This window comes from Delphinapterus leucas, chromosome 14 (assembly GCF_059928025.1).
Source record: "Delphinapterus leucas isolate spDelLeu-1000000601 "Yukka" chromosome 14, BTC_Dleu_Yukka2, whole genome shotgun sequence".
Classification (NCBI taxonomy): domain Eukaryota; kingdom Metazoa; phylum Chordata; class Mammalia; order Artiodactyla; family Monodontidae; genus Delphinapterus; species Delphinapterus leucas.
Window position 1 is genome coordinate 77110007 of NC_143142.1, and position 23836 is coordinate 77133842.

The 23836-nt window shown below is 46.1% G+C and overlaps 1 protein-coding gene across 1 annotated transcript in view; it reads right to left on the reverse strand.

Moving 5' to 3' along the window:
* Nucleotides 1–14607: 14607 nt before the first annotated feature.
* BCL2 (BCL2 apoptosis regulator) overlaps nucleotides 14608–23836 on the reverse strand; it is a 185851-nt gene continuing 176622 nt past the window's right edge. Inside the window, exon 3 of the mRNA XM_022584324.2 lies at nucleotides 14608–22752. Within this exon, the coding sequence (XP_022440032.1) occupies nucleotides 22618–22752 (135 nt within the window). The 3' untranslated portion in view covers nucleotides 14608–22617. The remainder of the gene's footprint in view (nucleotides 22753–23836) is intronic.

Sequence of the window (23836 nt, forward strand, 5' to 3'; positions counted from 1 at the left end):
TTCTCACACGTTGCACAATCAACCGCTCTGCCAACGGAGGGAAGAGACGAGGCTTTTCCAACCCCTCTGGTCAAAACCAAACTTCCTCGAGGGCTGTCTTCTCCACCATCTCCTCTCCATCGCCTATTTTTAGTTTCCAAGTTGGTCTGAATTAGGTGTGGCTGTATTTTTGTGTGGGGGGAGGACGGTGGCTGATTTCCCTTTCACTCATTCAACATCAGCCTGGGGTCTGGCCTGGGCCTCTGGCTTCCCGTCCTGGTTCAAGATGTGTCCGGGGCTGTCGTTGAAGGGCTCAGGCCGCAGGTCCCACTTGGGATGAGTGGACGAGCTCGGCCGTGTGGCTGACAGTGAGTTCAGGGCGGCCGCGTGTTTGGTAGATTCACAAAGGCTTTTGCTCCATCAGGAAGGAATAGTCTTTCTGACAGCTGTGTCCCCAAACTGCCACCCAACAACTTGCCAGTCAGGTCCTCACCCTGCCCTGAAGCTCTCGCCTTGGAAGAGTGATTGGCCTTCCCTTCAGGTGAACTCCACGAGCGCCCCTTGCTCCTGAGCAATTGCTGTTCAGTTATTTCCTCTCTGTCACAGCCCTCTGACTGGGCGGCCAGTATAAGATGTCATGAAAGCAGCGAAGACATCAAACATGTGTTTTGACCTGATTATAAGCCAATTCAGCCATGCGATCCTGGGCTTCTGTCTTACCTGTGGAGGGACTGTACATCCCAAGGACCATCCACGGCAGGTTCTTTTTCTTTTCTTCAGCCACGCCATGCGGCTCGTGGGGATCTTAGTTCCCCAATCAGGGATGGAACCCTGGCCCAGGGCAGTGAAAGCACCAAGTCCTAACCCCTGGATCGCCAGGGAATTCCCACGGCAGTTTCTTTCTAAATTCCAGGGTAGGATAAGCCAAAGCGGTGATCACACAAGTTCTAGGGCTCAAGAAAAAAGAAAAAGAATAGGAGAGTCAAGAAAAACCCTCAAGGGACTGAGAACAGGAGAGAGAAAAGGAGAGGGAAACCGGAGTGGGGGGGCATGCGGAGGTGCCACCGAGGTTTGCACAGGGGCAGGGTGGTGCAGCCCTGGGTTTGTAGCCCAGGGTTTGCTCAGTCTGATGCTGCAGCTCCTGGTGCAGAGCAGCTCGGGGACGCTGAGACCGAGGAGAGCTGGCCAGCCAGGGCGTGGACCCCTGGGGCCCTCTTCTCCACTAGGTCTGCTGAGGGCACTGCCGGCATTGCCTCAGCACTGGGTGGAGAGGAATGACCAGCTCGGAGGACCCGAAGTACCCTGCTCTTTGCTCCTCTGTGCTCAGCTATGAGGGACTGACAGCCAGCCTCCGTGCCATAGGGCAGGGGGACCGCTGCAGCCTGAGCCCGTGGTCCCCTCACCTCTGCTCCCTGACATCAGGGGGAGGCTCACTGAAGCTCCAAATCCCTAACTAAACTGGGTCCGACAGTTACGTGGCACATTCAAGGACGTTGAAGCCCCAACTGGAATAAAGGCCCCGAGGAACGGAGGATGCTTTAAAACAAACCTCCACGGGGTGCGTGCACGTGTGAACTAAACGTTGCACTCACGCTGTCCCTGCATCTCACCTGGGGCCACAGGTGAGCCAACTAGTGTCCCTGACTGCCTGCTGCAGCCTCTCTGCACGGGTCACCTGATTCTCGTTCTTTCCTGGGCCTGGAGCCCTGGGGAGCAGAGGGACCCGCCCTCTTCCCACACTGTACGGAGAGCCGTCTGTGTTTTGCCACTGCCGAATTTACACAGATGTGGTCCAGCAAGGCACGTCCCCAGTGTGACCCCCTGGGCTCTGCTGCGCACATCCAATCCCTAGCACCACCCCCCAATCCACCTTTCTCGTCTCACCGCCTCTCCCCCTCCACCAGTTGCTCACCAATCATTTGAAACTGTCTTTGGTGACGGAGACTCTGAGTGCCAGTGGTTTATCTGCTGTGCATGATTCCAAGAATTCAAGTGGGAAAGAAAGGTCGAGGGAGAGAGGCTGGTCATGAAAGTTCACGGATAACTTGTCCAAGGTCCCCTGGAAGCCCTGGGACTGGAAGCGAAGCACAAGCACCTCTTCATCGTTCTGGGGTCCCTCTATCATCATGACATCTTTTTCTGTCCAGCGTTCGTGGCTCCTCTGGGGGTGTTTTGCCTGCCCTGCGTCTCCACTCGTCACCATGGCTCCTGACACCCCCAGAGCTTGCTCGCCTGTGCCCACCTGGGAAGCCACAGCTTCTTGTCACCGCACGGTGGGCGAGTGGATGGACATCTGCTGTGTAAACAGATCCTCCTAGGGTGTGGAGGTGGGAGGCAAAGAATCTCCTCGTTTCAGATCAGCTCAGCTGTAATGAAGAGGCGCTGACAGATAGATAAGAAAACCCCAGCCTTTTCTGTTGGGCGTTGCAGTTTATGCTGCGCAAAGTTGTCTGCGCCCACGATGAAAGCTGGAAGGAGGACAGTGTCACAGATTGGAATGCGGACGTGGCAGGAGACTGCGTGTGCCTGCGTGCATGTGTGTGCATGTAGGTGTGCGCGTGCATGCATGTGAATACTCCAGGAAGAAGGAGAAGGGAGCAGCCCCACGTGGCTGGAGAGGGCCGGAGCCAATTATTTCGAAAGACCCTGAGTGGTGATCTGGAGGGGACAGGAGACAAAGTTCTTCTGAGCAGGACCCCAAGGCTAAGAATAAAAAAGGAGAAACCCTTTCGGCTTGGACTAGAGCCTGGTTCAGGAAGGCTCCTTTGGATTCCTTGGGACCCCAGTGGGGTTAGAAAAGACCTTGTTTTTTAAAATAGAATTTGGAGAAAATCCCCTATTGCATGAAAAGGGTCAGAAGAATCAGGTAGTCCTCTGAGTGGGGCAAATCCAGGCCCGCTTCAGCAGAGACACGGCGGCGGCTTTGAGGGCCTCCTGACGAGGGAAGAACGGAGTCTCTCCACCTCCTGAGGGGCAGGGCTGGTGGTTGAGAGGTCCTGGGGGACCCCTGAAATGAAGAGAATCTTCCAGTGGGTTACTTCCCTTGGATATCAGCTGGGAAGCATTTTCTAAGTGGACCAACACAGTAAAAAGACAGAGGATGCCTGAGGTCAAGACCAGTGAAGGAAGCCTTTAGCTGGGGAGAAGTGAGCGGGCTAGGGGGTCACACCCTGCTTTCCAGCACCTCCAGTGCGCCCTAAGGTGGAATTACTGGACCATGTTCCCTCTGCTTGTTTCCCCATGTGTGGCAGGAGAGAGTGGGGATGCTGGGAGCACGGTGGGGTGGGAACAGGCTAGTTGAACAAGTCTGGGTGCTTATTTCAGGTCCCCTAACCTGGATCCTTGCAGTTAAGGCTCCTTCTAGCACAGGTTTGACCAGAGCCCCAGAGAGCGCTCTGCACAGAGATGGTGCTCACCAAGTGTGTGTGGGTGATGGTCCCCCAGATCAACTCGCTGCTTTTCCTTCTGGTATTTGGGATATAAAAAAAGAGGTTTTTGAGGTTTTTTTCTTTTTGCCTGGAATATGCCACCAAGGTCAGGTTTCAAAAGTTACAGGAAATTGAGAACTAACAGGGCTTTCAAAGGGCCTGGAGGAAAAGATAATAGATTCATCCTGGTGTGACTATTTGACCTGGTCAGCTCCCCCATCTCTGTAGAGCAGGGGTCTATGGGACCACATAGATGGCAGGATGAGGCCCTGGCATTCAAGAATTTGCAGTCCTGCTGGGGAACCAGGTGAACGTGTTTGGAAACATTAGAGGACAACTGAGGCCACGAGCACAGGAGAAATCCAGGAGGAGGGACTGCTGCGTAGGTGTCTTCAGGGAAGGATTCACAAGGCAGGGTGTGTGTGTGATTCAGCCCCAGAAGGATGAGGATGGTCTAGGTAATGGACAGGAGGGGGAAGGAATTCTAGAAGGTGTATGTATGTATCAGTGTGTGTGAGAGTGTGTGTGTACGTGTGTCAGAACAAATACAAGTTTGGAAGCAGGGTGAACTGGGGACATTGGCTAAGAAGAGTGGTTAACATTGTTTGAGCTTCCCACCTGCCAGGTGACACGTTTACCCATGTTATCCCACCCCATCGTTACAACAGCCCTGAGAGTTGATTATCGTGTTCGTTTTGCAGATGAGAAAACCAAGGTTCAAAGAGGCTTGGGCCACGGGGTTCCTAAGGGAAAGAAATAGAATGCAAGCTCACATCTATCTCCAAACCTTTGTTCTTAATCACACCGCTCTTGAGACCTGCCTGTTGGAAGTGGAGGGTGTAGAGTTGAGTGGGAAGACGTGGGGGAAGGAGGGGTCCATGTGGACACTGGTGACAGGAGAGGAAACAGAAGAGCCCAGTCTTACTTCAGGAGGCCACAGGAAGTTGTGGCCAGTCTTTGAGCACCAGAGAGATGTGGATAATGGTGTGTTTAGAACACGTGAACGGCGGGGTGGGGAGGGGATTTGCTGGAAGATGCCAGAGGGCAGAGAGAACACTTAGAAGGCACTGTGGCCCCAAACCGAGGAGGAGAGGGTAGCAAAAGAGAGGCAAGGGCGGAGCAGAAAGGCATCTCAGGGCTTTCCTGGTGGCGCAGTGGTTGAGAGTCCGCCTGCCTATGCAGGGGACACAAGTTCGTGACCCGGTCCGGGAAGATCCCACATGCCGCAGAGTGGCTGAGCCCGTGAGCCATGGCCGTCCGTGAGCCTGCGCGTCCGGAGCCTGTGCTCTGCAACGGGAGAGGCCACAACAGTGAGAGGCCCACATACCGCAAAAAAAAAAAAAAAGGCATCTCAGAAGGAAACAGAACTCGGCCATAGAAGAGGCCTTGGGCGGAGGAAAGTGCCTGGAGAGGTGACACCACGGGCAGAAAGGAAGCTTTCTGGAGGGGAGGCCCCCAGGAGGTGAGAAATGACTTCAAGCTGGGACACCACGGCCGCATCTCCCAAAGTGTGTTCTGCGTCCCCTGCAAGGAAGGACCTACCCCTGGTTGAACTTCAGGAGCCCTGGGTGGAACAAAGTAAAGGGTCTTCATCATGGAACTTCTCATAGCCTTTGATAAACCAATGTGACTCGACAAGAGGGGAATGTAAAATGTGGTATTTCTCAAACTTATTTGACTTATTTCTCAAAGTGTGGAGCTGGTGTTCCACAGAACACTCTTTGGGAAACGTGGGTAACATACCAACCTGGAAATTCGGGTGCAGAGCCAAGGCTCTTGTTACGCTGACCTATTAAGTTTTCTTGTTTGTTCTGTTTTCTTAATCGCGCTTTGTCCCCTTCTAGAAGCTGTGATTCTCTTCCCCGGAGTCTGCAGCTCAGGGAGCCTTGGGGTCGTGGGGTTGCTCGCCGTGTGACTGGAGAGCAGGCAGGAGTGGTCCCACCTGGGCAGCGGCCCTTCTCTAGGCTTCCTGAGGACGGGGGTGACCTTACCCTGCGTGGCAAGCCCGTGCCAACCTTGGGAAGGGCTCTCCCCAGCTCCCCACCACATCTGTGTGCTGGTAGATGTGGGAGAGCCCTGCTCTGTCCAAATATCATTCTGCCTCAGGGGAGATAACCAACAGGGACTTTAGAACAGCCTGGGGGCTACGGCCAGATCGCAGTAAAAATAATCATCTGAATTCTTTGCTATAGAAGAGAGTTCAGAATAAGAAGGATCTTGGATTCCATCCAGGTGGTGTTAGTTACAAAGGAGCCAGAAGAACCGCAGGAGAAGATTTCACTGGTGCGGCAGTTCTGAGCCCTCGGGGACTGGACGATGGTGAAACCGGGGAGTATTTAGGGAGAAGGACGCGTCTGTCGGCATCCTTACTGGTTGCACAGCGCCCCATGGCGAGTCCCCACTGGGAACAGAAGGATTGGCTCCAGGGACGATTCAGCAGGTTGGGAATCTGGAGACCAGATCTCCTAACCCCAGTCCAGCCGCCGATGGGCTGGCTGACCCCAGGGCAAATCACTTTGTGTGGTTTCCTCATTTGGAAAGAAAAAAAAAAAGAGATAAAATCTGATCTACCTCCCAGAGATTCGGGGTGGTTTCTGTTTTGCTTTTTTGCGAAGAGCAACTAATAAAAATGATACCAAACTCCTCTGAAAATAAATACAGGCTCTATGCGTTTCTAGCAATAATAGCACGTATTCTCCTTGGGATCGTGGCTCAACTTACCACGATAAAATCACTGGTAAATTTCTAAAAAGTTACCCCTTTGTGCACATACCTTCTCCATAGAAAATGGTTTTCTGTTAGAAAAAGTTAAAGGACACTCCAGGCCTTTCATTTGGGGTTTATGTATTTCTTTTCCCTCGTTGAATAACACTCTCTTTCTCCAGGTTTCATTTTGGTCATATTTCAGAAATGGCTGAATTTCAGATTCTGAACACCCGCGCACGGGAGGGCGAATTGAGAAAAAATAATGCGATTAGCAGATAAGTAAACAAACATTTTAATTGAGACTCAAACTGTAGAAGTACTTTGGGCAGTATGGAATTACATGTTTCCATATTCTTTGTTGATTTGCATGAAGCCAAAACCCAGAAGGTTATATTAAACGTAATCACCTAACTCCGTGGGGCCTGGAGAGTGTTTTTCATGTGGCAATTTAAAGGCGAGTGATTGTGCAAAACACAATGGCACAAAGGAGTGTTTCTGCTGTTTTGGTTTCTTTCAGAAAGGAAATTAGCTCTGGGGGAGGGCAGAAAAGTACCATATTTCAGACCCCTACCCTGTAAAAGGGAAATACCTTGAGGGACCTCACTGATCCCTTAGGAAAGGTGGATTCGAGTCTAACATGGAATGAGGTCTTAATGCAGGTTTTATGTTTTGAGAACCAGGTCTCTGGCTCTTAGGAGTGCTTCTAAGTTGAAAACTTTACTGTATTTGATTTTTTTTTCTTTTTGCATTTAATACATATTTCATAGACTTCTGTCTTAAAAGATTTCTGATTGATTGGCCGCAGGGAGCCAGCTCTCTTATCTAACTGGACTAAATTCCCACCTTCTCTTCAAAAACCCAGGACATCCAGGAAGGCCAAACAGATCGTGGAAGAAGTTGCTCGGTTCTTTCTCATCTGATGTCATGAGTTACTGAGTGGTAACTGGAAAGTGCTCACCCAGTTCCTTTCTCCATTCTCCACTGGATGCTAAGTGGACTCGCCGTCATAAAGCAAGCGTGTGGTTTACTGGGCCTCGCAGCCTTCCCTTCCTCGCTCAGCTGGAAGTGTCTGAGAGCAGAGGCATAGCGCCCTGTAGTCGTAATAGCTAATCGTAGACCCAAGGCCACTCAGTCCCAGAACGTCAGCCTTCACCTCACTTGTAATTTTCCTTACGTCAGTTTGGACCCCTTAGAGATGCCCTGTCCAATGCATAGCTACTAGCCACATGTGGCTATTTAAATTTAAATGAAATAAAATTAAATGAAATATAAAATTTAGTTCCTTGGTCACACTAGATGCATTTCAGGTGCTCAAGGTGGCTGCTGTATCGGACAGTTCAGATATAGGACATTTCTGTCATCACAGAAAGTTCTGTTGAATGGCGCTGCCTCAGACATTAGCCAGAGAGGGACTTCATCTTTGCTGAATTTTAAGAAACTGAGACCCAAAGAGGTTAAATGACTTTTCCAAGGATTCCCAGGAATTTACGAAAAATATATTTCTTGGCTGTTTTGGAATCCTGAGGATATCCTATATTTCGATCTTGAATTTTAAAATTTCTACATCAAATGCATATTTGATTTTTGCAAGCAAAGGAATCTAATATAACGATGATCTTGCGGTATAAAAACACTGATTCTTTTTGGAGATGCTCAATCAATCTGTTATAGTTAATTATGTCTAAATTATTTTTCCTGCTTTTAGTGACCTGTGAATTTCACAAGAAAAAGGAAGTCTCGATTAATTTCTGGAGAAACATTGCTTTATTTATTCCCTATCCTGGATTGTGTTAGTAATATTGTTATGCTACTAAAGACACTCGGAAAACTGGAATCAATTACATGAGAAGGCCGGGGAGTCACAGGACCCATCATTGTAACATCCACAGTCAGTTAGCATCATTGGTCAGACTCAGGGTGGGAAGACAGTGCTAGAGACTTACCACACATGTGTGTCCCAAATGTTCTTCGTAGACTCTTAGCTTCACTTAGAGCCAAAACAGACAATAAATGTCTCTCTCACTCAACTGTGTCCAGGATTTATGCAGTGCCTGGTGTGAGATCTCACTGCGGACAAGAATTCACCTTGGGTGGCAGGGCTGAAGCCTTGCTCAGGTGCAGAAACCAAATGCAAAGAGCCACAGAGCACTAGAGATGGGGAATTCAGGACTTGGGGACTCTTGAAGAAGGTCCGTCCAGAGGAGGGGCCCAGAAACTCCTCTGAGAGCCACCTTTCCTGCTAGGCTCCCTTGGATACAAGGAATTTATCCCAATGGAGATCAAAGGGGATTCTGGACCACTGTTTTAAGTTATTAATTAAGTGAAATTGATCTGCAATTATTTCAAAAGCTAACCAAACCATGGTATAGAGAGAAGATAAAAGAAAGAATCTGGGCTCACCGTAGCTCTTATTAACTTCCTCTTTGTAATGAATACCGCTCCTTGTGTTCCAGCGAGCCCTTGCCTACCCACGTGCAAAAAGGAAACACCAAAGAAAGCAGCAAGGCATCTTCTCTTGTCACAGTGAGTTGTGTTTCTCTAACTCTGGGGCTTAGACTTGTTGACGAAGACACCATAAAAGGCTGATGTGCCCCTTGGGTGTGATTTTTATCGAACAGACACTGAGTATTGGGACAGTGGAAGAACTTCTGGCCAGTGTATTGGGTGAATTACATGATGAGAAGGTGCATCCCAGAATAGCAAACCAACTGGGGAGGACTCAGAAAACAGGAGACCAAGTCCAAGAAGAACAGATGAGGCACAGAGCACCCATCAAATACCACAGGGCGGGGCAGATAAGGGTCGGAGCCCAGAGGTTGGAGGATTAGCAAACCCAACAGTAGTATTCTGGTCGCTTGTAATTCTGCCCGGCATGGCTGAGCAAGGGCTCCCTGAGTTCTCTCATAGTCAAGAAGGAGGGTTAAAGTAGCACAGAAGGCAAGGCCTTGGTGGCAATGTCAAGAGCATCTTCCTCCTCTCAAGGTGAGCCCTTCTCCTGCCCACACTCAGCCTGGACATGTGCTCTGCGGTTTTTGGAATGGGTCTTCTAGTCCGCAGCACCCTGACCAGCCAGGGTCTAGTGCATCCATGCTCCTTGGAAATGATTATCAGTTAAACCAGATATTCTTCCTAACTCCTGATGTATTTTAATGAGGAGATGGAGAGAGAACCATCTGTAGAAAAGGCATTATCCCTGTGTTCTCTGAGGACAGAGCATGGGAAGAATCTTAAAGGCTCTGGAGTGGGAGTGAGGCGTGCACGGAAGATGCACAGGAAGCAAGATGAAATGAAACCAGAGGAAACGGCTGGGCTGTGGCTGGGAAGTAAAGGCTGAGCTTTGAAGAGGGGCAGCTCTGGCACCAGACCTTGACCCTGCAGATGATGGTCTCCCTGAACGCCGGGGCTTCTGGATCGAGGCGCGTGGATGGCTGGGAGCTGACCGTGCGGGCTGGCGGTCATGGGGACCAACATGACTGGGGAAGTGCAGAGGTGAGGATTATACTTTACACATGTGACACTGTGCTGAGTTTGGCCTCGAAGGCATTACTGGTGAACTCAGAAAGGGAAGTCTGATGTAGTTGGAAAACTCAAACCTCAGCTCCACTACTATGAGCTGTGATGCTTTGTGAAAATAAATTAACCTCTCTGAACCCTGGTTTCTACTGTGGTAGGCTGAATGATGACACCCCCCCCACACCCTCCCGAGACGTCCACATGCTAATCTCTGGAATGTATGAATATGTCACCTTATATGGTAAAACGGACTTTGCACGTGTGATTAAGTTAAGGCTCTTGAGATGGGGAGAATCCTGGGTTGTCCGGGTGGGTCCAGTGTCATCATAGGGTGCTTATGAGAGGAGTGCAAGAAAGTGAGAGTGAGAGAGAGGTGTGATGAGGTTGGAATGATGCAAAGAAGGGGCCATGAGCCAAGGATGTGGGAGGCTTCTAGAAGCTGGAGAAGGCAAGGAAGTGGAGTCCCCCTAGAGCTGCCAGAAGGAACATGGCTCTGACGACACCTTGATTTTAACACAGTGGGACCTATAAAGTGCAACGAAAATGGTACCCACCTCATAGGTCTGCTGCGACAGTTTAAATAAGACAGTGTATCTAAGGCACTTAACAAAGTGGATGTCAAGTAAATCGTAGATGGTTTTATCATGTGTTTTATAAAGTCATATTATGAGAGCCAGGGCTGGATCCCACATCTGACTTAAAGCACACCCACTACACTGCACTAAGCCAACTTGGCGTGGTTGGAAGTGGCTGCATCTCTTCTTAGAAATTATGGTACAGCATTTTAGGATTGCTGGAACCCAAGGAGATGCTTCTGAGTCCTTTATCCCAGAAGGCTTTGGGGACCCACAGACGTGTGACTGAAGTCCTGCATTCCAGCTCCGCACAGCCACGATCTTGGTGGCATTTGAAGGGCTGCAGGTGCACCTAAGGCACTCAGGTAATGTGACAGTGGCGAATGAAAAATGTCACCAAGCCGTGTGGCTGTGAAGTAGGCAACTGGCGGGTGTGGATTTCAGAGTAAGAACATGCTCTGTGCTCGTGGACATGGGCATGGATGAATTTGGTCACATGTGAACAGATCAGAGTGACAACAACTGTGGCTGAGGGAAGCCCAAGACCCTTCTTGGTTTCTGTCTTTGTGGAGTGTATGTACACGGCCTCCCCACGAGTAGGGGATGAGTGTGATAACATAATGACTAAATTCTGTTCGAACTTGAATTAGTTGTGGTACCACTGGGTGGAACATAGGGGAAGTAATTAGTGAAGGCAAATGGGAAAAGTCCAAAACTGGAATTTTGTTTTTAAGTAACACTGGGCAGAGAACCATTTAGGAATGAAGACAGCATATTTCCCTAGTCCCCTGCACGCAGATCTCATTTTAAAGAAAACAATGAGAAGGTAAATTTTAAGTGGTGTCATAGGAAATGTTAGAAGCTAATGTTACTAATCTGAAAGCTATCGGGGCAAGGAACTATCCAGGTGGTTATGGGGTAGAGATGTTGCAGGAACTCTCCACAGACGTCTCAAATTGTTGGTCTTTGAAAATAAGGTCCACGTGCAATGTTCTCTGCAGTGTCATTGTCAAGATGGTTACTAAGTCTATAGCTAGGCATTATCAAGATGGATTCTCATGATGAGTACCTGTCTCCAAGGACCACAGTTGATTATTATCCTGGGGGTCATTTATCATCCTCTCCCTTTCTGTGTCTCTCTCAGTAAATAAAAATGAAAAGTCAAGGTTTGGAAATAATTAAGAAAATTGTTGACCTTGTAGATAATTATAGGAATTTACTACTTTGATTCAGCTTCCTAATATAAATCCTTACTCTGTCTTTGTAAATATTGCGGGCTGTTATTTTCTGTGGCTGCACAGCTTTTAATAGTTCGGAATAATAAATAATGTGATTTTCTATTTTGGGTGGCACCTCAGCCCCTTCACATTCACCATTTTGATCTCCACGCCGCTGCCTCAGCAGGTTGGTAGGACAGGACAGGACAAACGGTGCAGTTCTGCTGAATTGAGGAGAAACCTAAGGTTCAAAGAGGTGGAATGCTTTACCCAAGCTCATACTTCTAGCCAGCCACAATTTGAATCCAGATCTTCTGATAGCAAGTGTTCGAAGCCCACCATTAGGGCTTGAAATACTTTCATTGAACATACCGCAATCTGGTTTCCCTTCTGACCTAACAGCAAATGTTTCAAAAGCAAGAATTCTTTTGGGAAAGTCTGGAAAAGAGGGTTTGAGGTGTTGCAGGAAGGGGGACCCCTTCCAGGGCCTGCCTGAGAGTGGGCCCTTGCCTAACACTCAGAAATGAACTGTCCGAGGAGACACACGTGCTGACAAAGCAAGAGACTTTATTTGGAAGGGGCGCCTGGGCGGAGAGCAGCAGGGTGAGTGAACCCAGGAGGACTGCTCTGCCACGTGGCTCGCGGTCTCAGGTTTTATGGTAATGGGGTTCGTTTCCGGGTTGTCTCTGGCCAGTCATCTTGCTTGGCCCGTAGTTTGACTCAGGGTCCTTCCTGGTGGCGTGCACGTCGCTCAGCCAAGATGGATTCCAGCGAGGAAGATCCTGGGAGTTGGTAGGACATATGGACTGGCGTGTTCTCTCTCCTTTTGACTTTTCTGAAATTCTTCTGTTGGTGGTAGCTTGTTAGTTCCGCGTTCCTTACCAGGAGCTCCTGGTGTAAAGTAACTCATGCAAGTGGTTGCTTTTGTGCCTGGCCAGGGGGGGTGGTTTCCGTCAGTGGTTCCCCTAACAGAGGCAGTCGGAGAGAAAGATGCTTTTCAGCCTTCCCAGCTTAATTAGCATGGGGGTAGGGGAAATGGGGCAGACAGAGGAAGGCATTTTACAGGCATGTTGTTCGTGTGTGGGCGCTAAAACATCCGTACACGGAGTCTAGAGTGGAGCCATTCAACGTGGTAGCCACCAGCCCCATGCGGAGATGGAGCCCTTGAAAGCTGGCTCATTTGAATTGAGATGTGCTCCAACTGTCAATTCCACACCAATTTCAAGGGCTTCATATAAAAAAGGATGGAAATGACTTCAGTCATTTTCATATTGATTATATGTTGATATATTGGGTTAAATAAAATGTTATTAAAATTAATTCCATGTACTATTTTTAATTTTTAATGCGATTACTGGAAGATGAAAAATCACAAATGTGGCTCACATTTTATTTCTGTTGGATGGCACTGGTCCAGAGGTTTCCTGTTTGGATAAGACTTGGTAGGTGAGGGTAAGTGAGGCCAGGAGTCCAGCTGGGTCTCAAAGAGGACAGGGAGTCCTACAGCAGAGGGCCAGGGGAGAGCTGGTCCACCCTGCCCTAGGGAATGGGGCCTTATTATGCAAGAACATTAAAGAAGCAGCAAGAGTTCTATGTGGCAATTTCAATGGAAACATTTTCACTCCTGAGACCTAGTTTCTTCCTAAACTCCACCCAAGGCAACATGGATTATTGCTTCCTGGAAACTCAACTAGGGGACTTGAAAGTGTCTCATATTAAAAACAGAAAAACCCAAGAAGGAGACAAATAATTATATTTCTAAAAACTTTTAGAACAAATGCTTGCTTGTGAGAAATAATTTTCCTATAAATATTTTATTCCTCCTTTTCTTTCTTTTGTACCCTGGCTGAGGAGTTCCACATGGACACAGGAGATGATGTTCCCCTTGGGAGAGAAGATCAAAGCCTCCCTGGGTCTACTTGCTGTTGAATTCTCCTCACAGTCTTTGCAGCTTCTACTCCCTCCTGCTTGCTGGGCTCTGAGATGAAGTGGGCTCAAACGTTTGGAAAAACAGAGAGAATGCAGGAAAAAAATCCACAGCTACGTAGCATCTAAGCCACTTGTTTCAGACAGAAAGTTCCAAATCTTGGCTAGAAAGAGAGAAATGTTTACTTTTTTTTGTCTGTGGGAACCTGCCCCTGAACAACCCACTTTGAAAGAGAATGTGTAGTGATATAAATAGCAAGTTAGCCTGATTGATGTAAGATGACCCCAGAAAACAAGGAGCTTATTCAATTGGGCTTGATAAATATTTTATCAAGAAAAAAAGGAAAAAAAAAAAAAAGCCAAACAGACAAGACACTAGATAGAGACTTCCTGAGGCTAAGGACTGGGTCTTAATAATTCCTAAATCCTAGAGCTCTGTCCCACACCTGTCCTAGGAGCAGAGCTCAACAGACGTTTGTTGGACCACTGGATCCACTCATCAGCTTGTAGGAGACCAGTCAGAGTTCTCCAGGGGGTGAGAAAAGAAAGAAGGAAAGAACAGACCCTGATTGCTTTGGGATTTGCCTTTCCTTATAGATGTGGGCTCAGATATTTCAGCAGCATAGATTAAGAATGATACAGGAGCATACAACCAAGGACACACAGACAGACAAATGACAAGTGGGGTAAGATGGGCAATGAGCTGCAGTTCTGTGGTTTTTCAATGGGAAAGAAAAAAAAAGGAATTTTAAAACACAGATTTGCAACAAAAATAATACATTTCAAATTGACTAGCCTCTCACGCTTTTCTATGACAGAAGTGAGCCTGTGCATTTAATTGAATTTTTGTGACTCTAAGGCTTTGTTTTTATTTATTTTGTTGCTGGAACGAATATTTATTACAATTATCATTACCCAATTACCTGCTGGGTCCTGGGGGGAGGGAATGTATCCTCTGCCCCTCCCCCACCCATCTTGGAGCTTCCAGTAAAGTCCAGGGGGAGTGCCTAGAGGGGCAGACAGGGCAGGAGTCTTCCAGCAGTTGCTGATGTTCCATTAAAAGGAGTTTGAAAAGGCATTTACCACCCTTCCACATGTTCAAGTTGACACTTAACTTTTAAAATTTAAATATAAATAGTTGCAAAGGATTTTCTTTCCAATGCATTGTGAATAGTATGGGAAAGAAAAGTGTCCCGAAACTATCTGTGGCAGAACTTTTTTTGTATGATGTAATTTATAACCCCTTCCATGAAGTAATTATGATTCTTGATAAAATGCTTGAGTAACTTCCAGATAGACTTTAATGGGATTAAGAAATCCTGAGAAGTTAGGCTTCCCCGTTCACTATCTTAAGACACATCAGTCAGGCTCTGGGCATTTTTAGTGGTGGGACCACTTTTTTTTCCCTCTCGATTGTCTCTGACAATCCCTGAATTGAGGCCAGTTTGAAATAGAATTTTGACACATACTAATAACAAGTTTGTCTGAGAAGTTATTTTAGCAAATGACATTGTACAGATAGCTTTGTTGCATCACTTTTTCATTATAGACAGTGGAATCTGAATACCATGACAATAATCACGCATAATACTCAGCATCAATTACATGAAAAACACAGGAACAAGTTATTTTTTGACCCCAGGAAGTTTTACATTTTCCCTTTTCTTCCCTAAAATTCATATTTCTACCCTCCATTTTATCCTAATACAATATGTCTTACAACTGAAAGTTTAAAATTGGTTAACCTGTCATAACTTTCTACAACGAAAGTAAACTATGAATTTTTGTGACCATAAGGCTTTACTTTTTTGTTCCTAGGTTGAATAATTGAATAATTACAATTATTATTATTACCCAACTAATAAAAATGTACAAATATATTACACATTTTGATAAACCATTATTAAATTTTAAATTTTATTGGAAATACAAGTGTTAATGAGATAAATGGGGCTGGTTTATCATCCTCCCCCTCCCCATCAAGAAGGACAAGTATCTATAAATAGAAATGACCTGTTACTAGAAAGAGCTAGGGTTCACCATCAAACCCATTCTTTGTTTTTTTTTTTTGTTTTTTTTTCTTCCAGTACGCGGGCCTCTCACCGCTGTGGCCTCTCCCGTTGCAGAGCGCAGGCTCCGGACGCATAGGCTCAGCGGCCATGGCTCACGGGCCCAGCCGCACCGCGGCATGTGGGATCTTCCCGGACTGGGGCACGAACCCACGTCTCCTGCATCGGCAGGTGGACTCTCAACCACTGTGCCACCAGGGAAGCCCTCATTCTTTGTTTTTATGGATGTAAGCTTCGAGGAGTGCTGTTCGCATACCAAGTACGAGGGAGTGGAAGGAGTTTTGTACAGTAATGTTACACAACTCTGGATTTCTGAGTTATATTCTGAAATCATATTAAAAAAAAACAACCCATATCCTGCCAGCCTGACGGGTGGCCGTCTTGACTAGGTGTTCTTTCACCTTTGTTGAAAGCAACCAATTGGAAAAGTGATTTGCAAAAGGATTCGTTTCCCAGGCATTAGTGTCTAATACAGCCCAAGGATTTCACATCATACTTTTTGGTAACTGAAGGGTTTTAAATCCCCAGGACAGTGCCCAGAGGTGTGCAGGTAAATTGGCTCTCTGGAAAAAAAAAAAAAGAAAAAGAAACAAAGAAGAGGGGGGAAAAAAGCTCTATTTTGTATCTTGTGCTCATTTCCATAATGTAAATACTTCCACCAGGGCCGATTTCAAGCCACCAAACTTGACTTCACTGGAGTTGGGAAGAGACGGGCGTGATTGGCCCCCGTGGCCAGGGCAAGGGAGCCCAGCACAGGGTACAGTGCCTCACAGCCAGATTCCGGGAGGGACAGCTATGTGCGCCTCTGTTTTGTGAGCTGTGACAGATGATTGTGAAAGGGAAGGTGGGAGATGAGAACTGGCCTGACCTCAGGAGTGTTTCACGGAGGACAGTTTAGGACAGAGCATCCCTGGGATGCCAAGAACGTTGATTCCTTTAAACACCCCAAGCTTGCTTACCCCTTGCAAATGTGGTGCCCCAAGACTCCATGTGCAGCCGTTTGAAGACCACTGATTGAGAAGAGAAGCAAGGGCCTGTGAGGCAGCCGGACCACAAGCTCAAATCCTGCCTCTGCAATTCACGAGGTTTGAGGACTTGGGCATATTAACTTTTATGAGTCTCAGATTTCGCCTATAAAATAGGAGAAGCCAATACCCACCTTCCAAGGTAATAACTGGTGGTGTTACGTGTACAGGGCTGGCAGCCAGCTGCTATTGGAGTCCTTTTAATTGAGTTGAAGGGAAGACCCTTGGAGGATTGATGCCTTCCTAGGGTAGCAGTATAAAAGGGAAACATAGGTGCCCGGCTATTTAGTATTTCTGTGCTCCAAAACAAGTGACTGCTTTGGTTATCTTCTTTTTTAATTATTTATTTTTGGTTGTGTTGGGTCTTCGTTTCCGTGCGAGGGCTTTCTCTAGTTGCGTTGAGCGGGGGCCACTCTTCATCGCGGTGCGCGGGCCTCTCACTATCGCGGGCTCTCTTGTTGCGGAGCACAGGCTCCAGACGCGCAGGCTCAGTAGTTGTGGCTCACAGGCCTAGTTGCTCCGCGGCATGTGGGATCCTCCCAGACCAGGGCTCGAACCCGTGTCCCCTGCACTGGCAGGCAGATTCTCAACCACTGCGCCACCAGGGAAGCCCCTGCTTCGGTTATCTTAAAACGCGCACTTCAAACCAGAATTTTTAGCTTCTTTCTCTCCTTTTTATACCATCTTTCATCTTATGGAACAGAGGTTGGGATCTTCACTTGGTCTGAGGGAGTACACCCGGCAGCAACAATGGAAGTAGAACTCAAGGCTGGTCCACCTTGAACCAAACCAGAAGGGTTAGTAACGAAGAAACAAAACCTCCTTCTCAGGTGGCTTCACCCGTTGAGCAATCCCATAGCCTGGCCCCCCCAGGGCTTCATAACCAGTCAGGCTCCCGGTGGCTCTACTGGCTTGTTAAGAAGGTCTTTGAATGACAGGGCAAAATCACATCACCGCATCACAAACAATTCCAGGGCACAACCGATATCTCACACTGTACTTTATTTTTCTTCACAATATTAACTGGACAGACAAAGAAAGTTGAATGGCAGGGTGGCTTTCCCCAACAATACAAAGAAAATGCCATTATATTTAATGCTGGCCAAGCAGAGACTTACTTTATCTTAACAATCTAAACTACACTTATCATATAGTTTTTTGTGTGTGTACAGTGTTGCAGGATATCAGCCACCCCTAAGAAGTGTCCATCTTAAAAACAGCCCATGGAAGGGAGAAGTGTGAACATCTTGATAACAAAAGCTTTCAATACAAAACCACTTTTTATACACTTATTTTTATTGAAAACAAAAATAATCCCAGTAACTCAAAACAAAAGCAAAACTTGGTTGAAAACTTAAGAAAATAGTATAATAAACACAAGCTTCCTCCAAAGAAATGTGATCGGCTATCACTCCTTTAAATGCTACCCCAGAGGCAAAAACTTAATGAAATGAGCTGGCTGGAAGGCTCACTGCAGATTCCCTAAAAGGTTTAGGGACACGGAGTTACTAATATACTATAGTCATATTTAGTAACAATCCCGGGATTTTTTGATTAAGCCTTTCCGTCTTCCACAAGTGTTTCTGTCTGCTGAGCTTACCTTGGGACCCAAAACAACCTTGTCATCGATAGGATATATATGGCCTTGCAGTTATTTTTCTGGGGTAGTCATGATGAATTGGGGCAATACCATTCATATTCCATCTGGTTTTCTTTGTGCCCCGTGGGATGCATATTTCATGTTGTCTAAGGCCAGTACTATGAGCACAGACATGAAACAGGATGAATCTTTGGGTAAGGATAAGGAACTTGTATTATTACTTACCCAGTTCAGTCTCACTTTCCTTCTCCCCGTATTGTGCATAGTAAGTATTTAGAAATAGATGTCCCTACCAACCAGAAGGTTTTCATTAAATATCCTGTTGGTTAAAATTAGAAATTTATTGTTTAAATAGCCATTAGACATGTCCAGGCTTGAAATTAAAATCCTTACCATTGATGGCAGATGTTTAAAAGAGTTTTGGTTCATCTGCATTGCCATACAGAGCTGGACTTTGAGTTGTTCTGTTGTCTCTAGAAGCTAAATATACCACAGAACTTGAAAATGTTTCTTGTTTGTTGCATAAGGTCCTTCACGGAGGCATCACATTGTTCCTAGTGAAGTTTTCACTTGTTTGCATCTCACATCCTACAGTCCTGGCTATTCTGAAAGCCTCCGCACCCTGATCCAATCTTGGGAATGTTTTGCTCATTTGAAAATTCTTCCTCCCAACCCTGCAACAAATGTCCTTTGTCCCATAATAATTAAAAAAAAAAAAAATCCCTGGGAAGATTCAAATTGAATAACAATAAAGATCTGATTGGAACCTTCATAAGCTTAACAATGTAGAATTGTATTTCTTAAAAGTGTGTAACCACATTTGTCTGGGCTGCAAAAGACACCACAGAATAAGATCAGAATAGAATTTCAACTGCCTCCCTAATTTCCTTAGAATGGCTTATATTTCAAGCCCTTCCTGTTTTTTTCTGATAGAGGAGGTGTCCGTTACTAACTATACGTGATAAGGAAGTATAAAAACAGCCGCTGCCTTAGAAGTACAGTCGAAATTAGAATTTAAGTTCACATGTATAAGTTCATCATTTTAGCATAAGCTTAATTACAATATAGACAATTTGCAATTCTGTTTATCCCATAGATCCTCGATGCAAAAAACCCAGATGTGTGTTGGGACTGTCCTACATATTTATGTCTAATCCTGATTATTAGAACTCCTCTTGATTTATGATCACTTCCTAATTTCCCACATTGGGCCAGGGCTAGGTCTTTAAATGATAAGCATAAACATTTTCTAATGAAATAAATTCAAATCTTAATGGAAGGTCATATCTGAATAGACAGAGATAAGTGAGCTGGGGCAGAGGCTGTTGGTTTTTGGCTTGAACTATAGCAAAGTGCTTCCTTCATTCGAAATGTGACTTTAAGCCACATCTTAAGCCTGCAAAATCTGAGATGAGCTGTTTGCTGCAGAAGATATGAGCTGTCATTTTGATCTCTCTTTCGGGCTGTCTGTGCAGCGAGGGCCTGGGAGGACCCAGGAGGTTCTTGGGTGCTTTTCTCCTTGTGGCTTTTTTTAGAGCCCTCGACCTCCATTTGGAAAGTGCACGTGCTCTATTGAACCCTGAACCTGGGCCAACATGTGCACCACGCTGATGGTAATTCAGGTGTGAATCCCTCCTCCACACCTGTTAGGTAGGAATGGGTCTCTGCTGTCCAACTGCAAAGTAATTGAGACAATGCAAAAAAGGAGGAGAAAAAAATGACTAGTTGAGGCTTTTATATACATTCATTGCTTCTAACATGTTTTTAACGACAAGAAAAATGCAACTTCAACTACTCTTAGAGAGAGTGTAGCCACAATACTGTACAGTTCTGGGGTCAGGTGGCCGGGAACATTTATCATTAAAACCAAATAATGTAACCCCACAGCAAAAGGAAACCAGTTAGAAATTAGCCCCTGTGACCTTTTTTATATATACATTTTTAGAACACTCTGCAAATCCCAGCTTGAACAATAACAACAACAACAACAAAAGACAAACAGGCTTTATATTAAAAATGTCCGTGTTCTTCATGGTTACTTCTAAAGCAGCTTGGAGGATCTCGCCACTTGGAGTGTACTGCAAACCGACTCCATTAGAATGATCTTGGCAGGATAGCAGCACAGAATTTGATATTCCCTATTCCTCACTTTTGACAATGTAAACCTTTCATAAGATAATATTTTGCTTAAAAATTAGAATCATTCAAAGGTCTGATCGTCCTGTTCCCTGAGGCCCGCCAGGGAGGTCTGGCTTCATACCATGGGTTTCTTGCTTTCTCCATCTGGGGCGTAAGTGCCACTGCATTTCAGGAAGGACCTGAGGACGGCCACGGAGAAAGGCTCTATGGAAGGAGGGTGGGAGGGCTCCAGACAGGTCTCCGTGGAAACGGGCACGGAAACCATCTCTAAAGGGCAAAGCATCGGAGCCAGAATTTAATCCCCTGGTCATCTTCCATCTGGCTTTCCAGCCGAATGAACCTCATGGGTTTAACCAAACATGTATGCAATCCTAAATGATGTGAGTTAAATTCTGATTTGGCCAAGGACAAGTAAACCTAAGCAACTAGGTCAAAGGGACAACAGATACGTCCCTCACAATAAATAATTCTGTTGACATGGAAGTGGACGTAACTCGGTTCAAGCAAAGTGGCTGGGTGGCCAGCATGCTCCAGGTTTTCTCAGGTAGCTGAGACCTAGGGCTTATCTCACCTCCTCAGAAATGCTTTTAAAGAATTAAGAGCCAAAAATCTCAAATGGAAAAAATGATCATTTTTGCTAACAAATAGTGTAGAGGCCATAACTAAATACAATTTTTTAAAAAGATGCTGAGATGCATGTAATCTTTTTTTTTAAAGCAGCTTTCGAAATATCAACCACAGCATTAAACATTGAACATAAGTACATTCCAAAGTTAATACAGATAAATGGTATATAATGCAATAATGCCACAGTTTTTCCACGTATGTCTCAAGGCTGATTCTAAACTTGAAAAAATATTTCTAGTTTATAAGCTGGAGATTTCACTTCTTTTGCTACTTCTCTAGCGTTTTCCAGCACTGATTTTTTTTTTTTTTTCTTTTTTAACGCCCCAGGATAATCCCCACATTCCACACCTGGAACTTTTTTTCCCCCCCTCCGTCAGGTTTTTCAAATAAAACCAAACTACAATGACAAGATAATGTTTTACATCGTAATTCCACAGACATAGGTCAGTTAATCCATTTTAACGCTTCCTTTAGGATTTATGACCCTCCCCAAAGTCTTTAAAATCTTGCTTTAAGCTGCACAGGCAGGCTGGCAGCCGCGCAGCCAAGGCGCACGCAAGCGTTTCCCTTGGGGGGCGGGCTCCTCAGCCATCGCCACCTCCCTCCGCGAGCAAAGGCGCAGTGCCTGTTTCCTTCCCTCCACAGTGATCAACGCCCGAAGAGCCTTGGCTCCCGGGTTCCACGCTCCGCGTGGAGAGGCGCCTAACCAGGGGGCCCCAGGGTAGCAGGACCAGGCCTCCTGCCGTCTTTCCTTGTCCGCGCGATTCTGAGCTCCGTCAGCTTCCAGACATTCGCAGACCACACCGCTCTGTTTAAAAGCCCTCGAGCAGGCCAGCGAGTGGCCAGGCTGGGTTCCAGGACGAGGTCTCCGAGCTGGGGCAAGGCAGAGCAGACCGCGGCCTCTTGCGGAAAAGCAGGCACTTGTGGCGGCCTGATGCTTCCTGATGCCGAAGAAGTCACCGAAACGTTCACTTCCTCGCATTCCAGAGGATTCTGTTTCATACACAGGCAGCGCCAGTATTTGGAGGGGGAGCGTATCCAAAATATATGAATATACACGTCGGGGCTTAAGGTACTGGATGATATTGTATAAATTGCTAAAATGCTTCTCGGCACAATTGGTAGCTTAAAAAAATACTTTCCTATGGTTTAAGGGCATTTTTCCCGTCACTGTCCTTCGGGGTGGAGATCTTGGCAAACACCAAGTCCATCTGAAGTTTCCGATGGTTTTCTTCCAACCGGGTGTGTACCATATGCAAAGTGCCTGTTCTTCAGGCCAGGGAAGAATGGTCTCCCCTCCAAGGACCTTCCCTCTATTAAGAACACAGCCTCCAGGGCAAAAGAAAAAAAAGGCAAAGAAAGCGAACACCTTCTTCCTAACCTCCAGCAGCCAGAAACCCGGCTTCTGGAACAGTCAAGTCCTTTGTCAATTTGTTTGCTTTTCAGATGGTGAGTCAGTTGGGCCAACAACATGGAACAGAAATCCATGTTTATAGGCACAGGAGACCAGGTGGAGCCATCCAGGTGGGGCTTAGTAATTAGCAGTAGGGTTTCCAAAGACATGTTCAATGGGACTGTCTTAAATAAATAAATCTTATTTTTCTTAATAATGTAAAAAATAAATTGTATTTCCCTTTGGCAGTAAGTAGCTGATTCGACGTTGAGCCTGAAAGCTGTTTTTTCGTTGTTGTTGGTGGTTTGTTTTTGTTTTTAAGAGACCACAGCTTTGCTTCATGGTACATCAGTGACAATGCATATTATTTCTACTGCTTTAGTGAACCTTTTGCATATGTTTGTGGCCGGCTTGTGGACTTCACTTATGGCCCAGATAGGCACCCAGGGTGATGCAAGCTCCCACCAGGGCCAGACTGAGCAGTGCCTTCAGAGACAGCCAGGAGAAATCAAACAGAGGCCGCATGCTGGGACCGTACAGCTCCACAAAGGCATCCTGCAGTGGGAAGAGGAGGGAAGAAAAAGAATATTAGAGCGGCACAGACAGAATGCCAGATGACAGGGAGAAAGGCATCTGAAGTGCCTAGGCACCTTCAGGAGGGTGAGGGGAAAGGTCAAACGCACTTTGGGGGCAATGATTTCAGACCCACTCTTTTCACTTTCATTCAGGAAATATGTTTTGAGACCCTACTTATGTACCAGACACTGTAGAGATACAGCAGTGAATGAAATAGGCTAAAAGCACAAAAGCTTTGACCCAGTGGAGTAGGATAGACAGTAAACAAAACTACATGTTTCATATAGTGTATTAGAGAGTGGTAGGTGCTAAGGGAAAAGATAAAACAGCAAAGGCAGTTAGAAATACGGGAGGCTTTGCAATTTTAGCTAGCATGACCATTTGTAAAAATAATTTTTAAAACAACCCAACTACTCCTTTATTGAGTGCTTGCTATATAAACAGATGCCTGACATGCATTGTTTTGTTTATTCTTCATACCCATCTTATGGATTCATTTTCTTTGTTCTTGTGCTGTAGGAAAAAAGCTGAGACCGTTGAATGCTCATTTCTTAGATTTGTTGGGGAGGATTAGATTCCATGTTTGGGCCCAATGAGTATTTGGACAACTCTAGATATATCTGAATATATAAAGCAGTAAATGAAATGTTCCCTTGGTGTGATTAATCAGGCATGAAGAGGAAAACAAGATGTAGCTCCAGTTAGGCCCTTCACTATGGGAGACAGTAACACAAGGAGACGTCCAGCATCACTGTGTGGAGGAGGGTCTGACGATGTTTACTGTGTTTTTGTCTGTTTGGGGCAAGTACTACAGTAGAGGGACCAGGTATCATCTTTGTCTCCCCAGTGCTATGTGTGGTCTTCATACATGTAGGTGTTTGAGAAATGTTTGTTCAATTAAAGAGTGAAGTTTTCTGAAGTCGAACATTGGTTTGAATTCTGTGTTTGCCCTAATACTTCACCTAGATGCTTACTCGGCCTTCTTGAAATTATTCCTTTTGTATACAGAAACCTCTGGACATCTTGCAGTAGTCTCTAGAGTTTAAGGCGTCATTAGGGAATA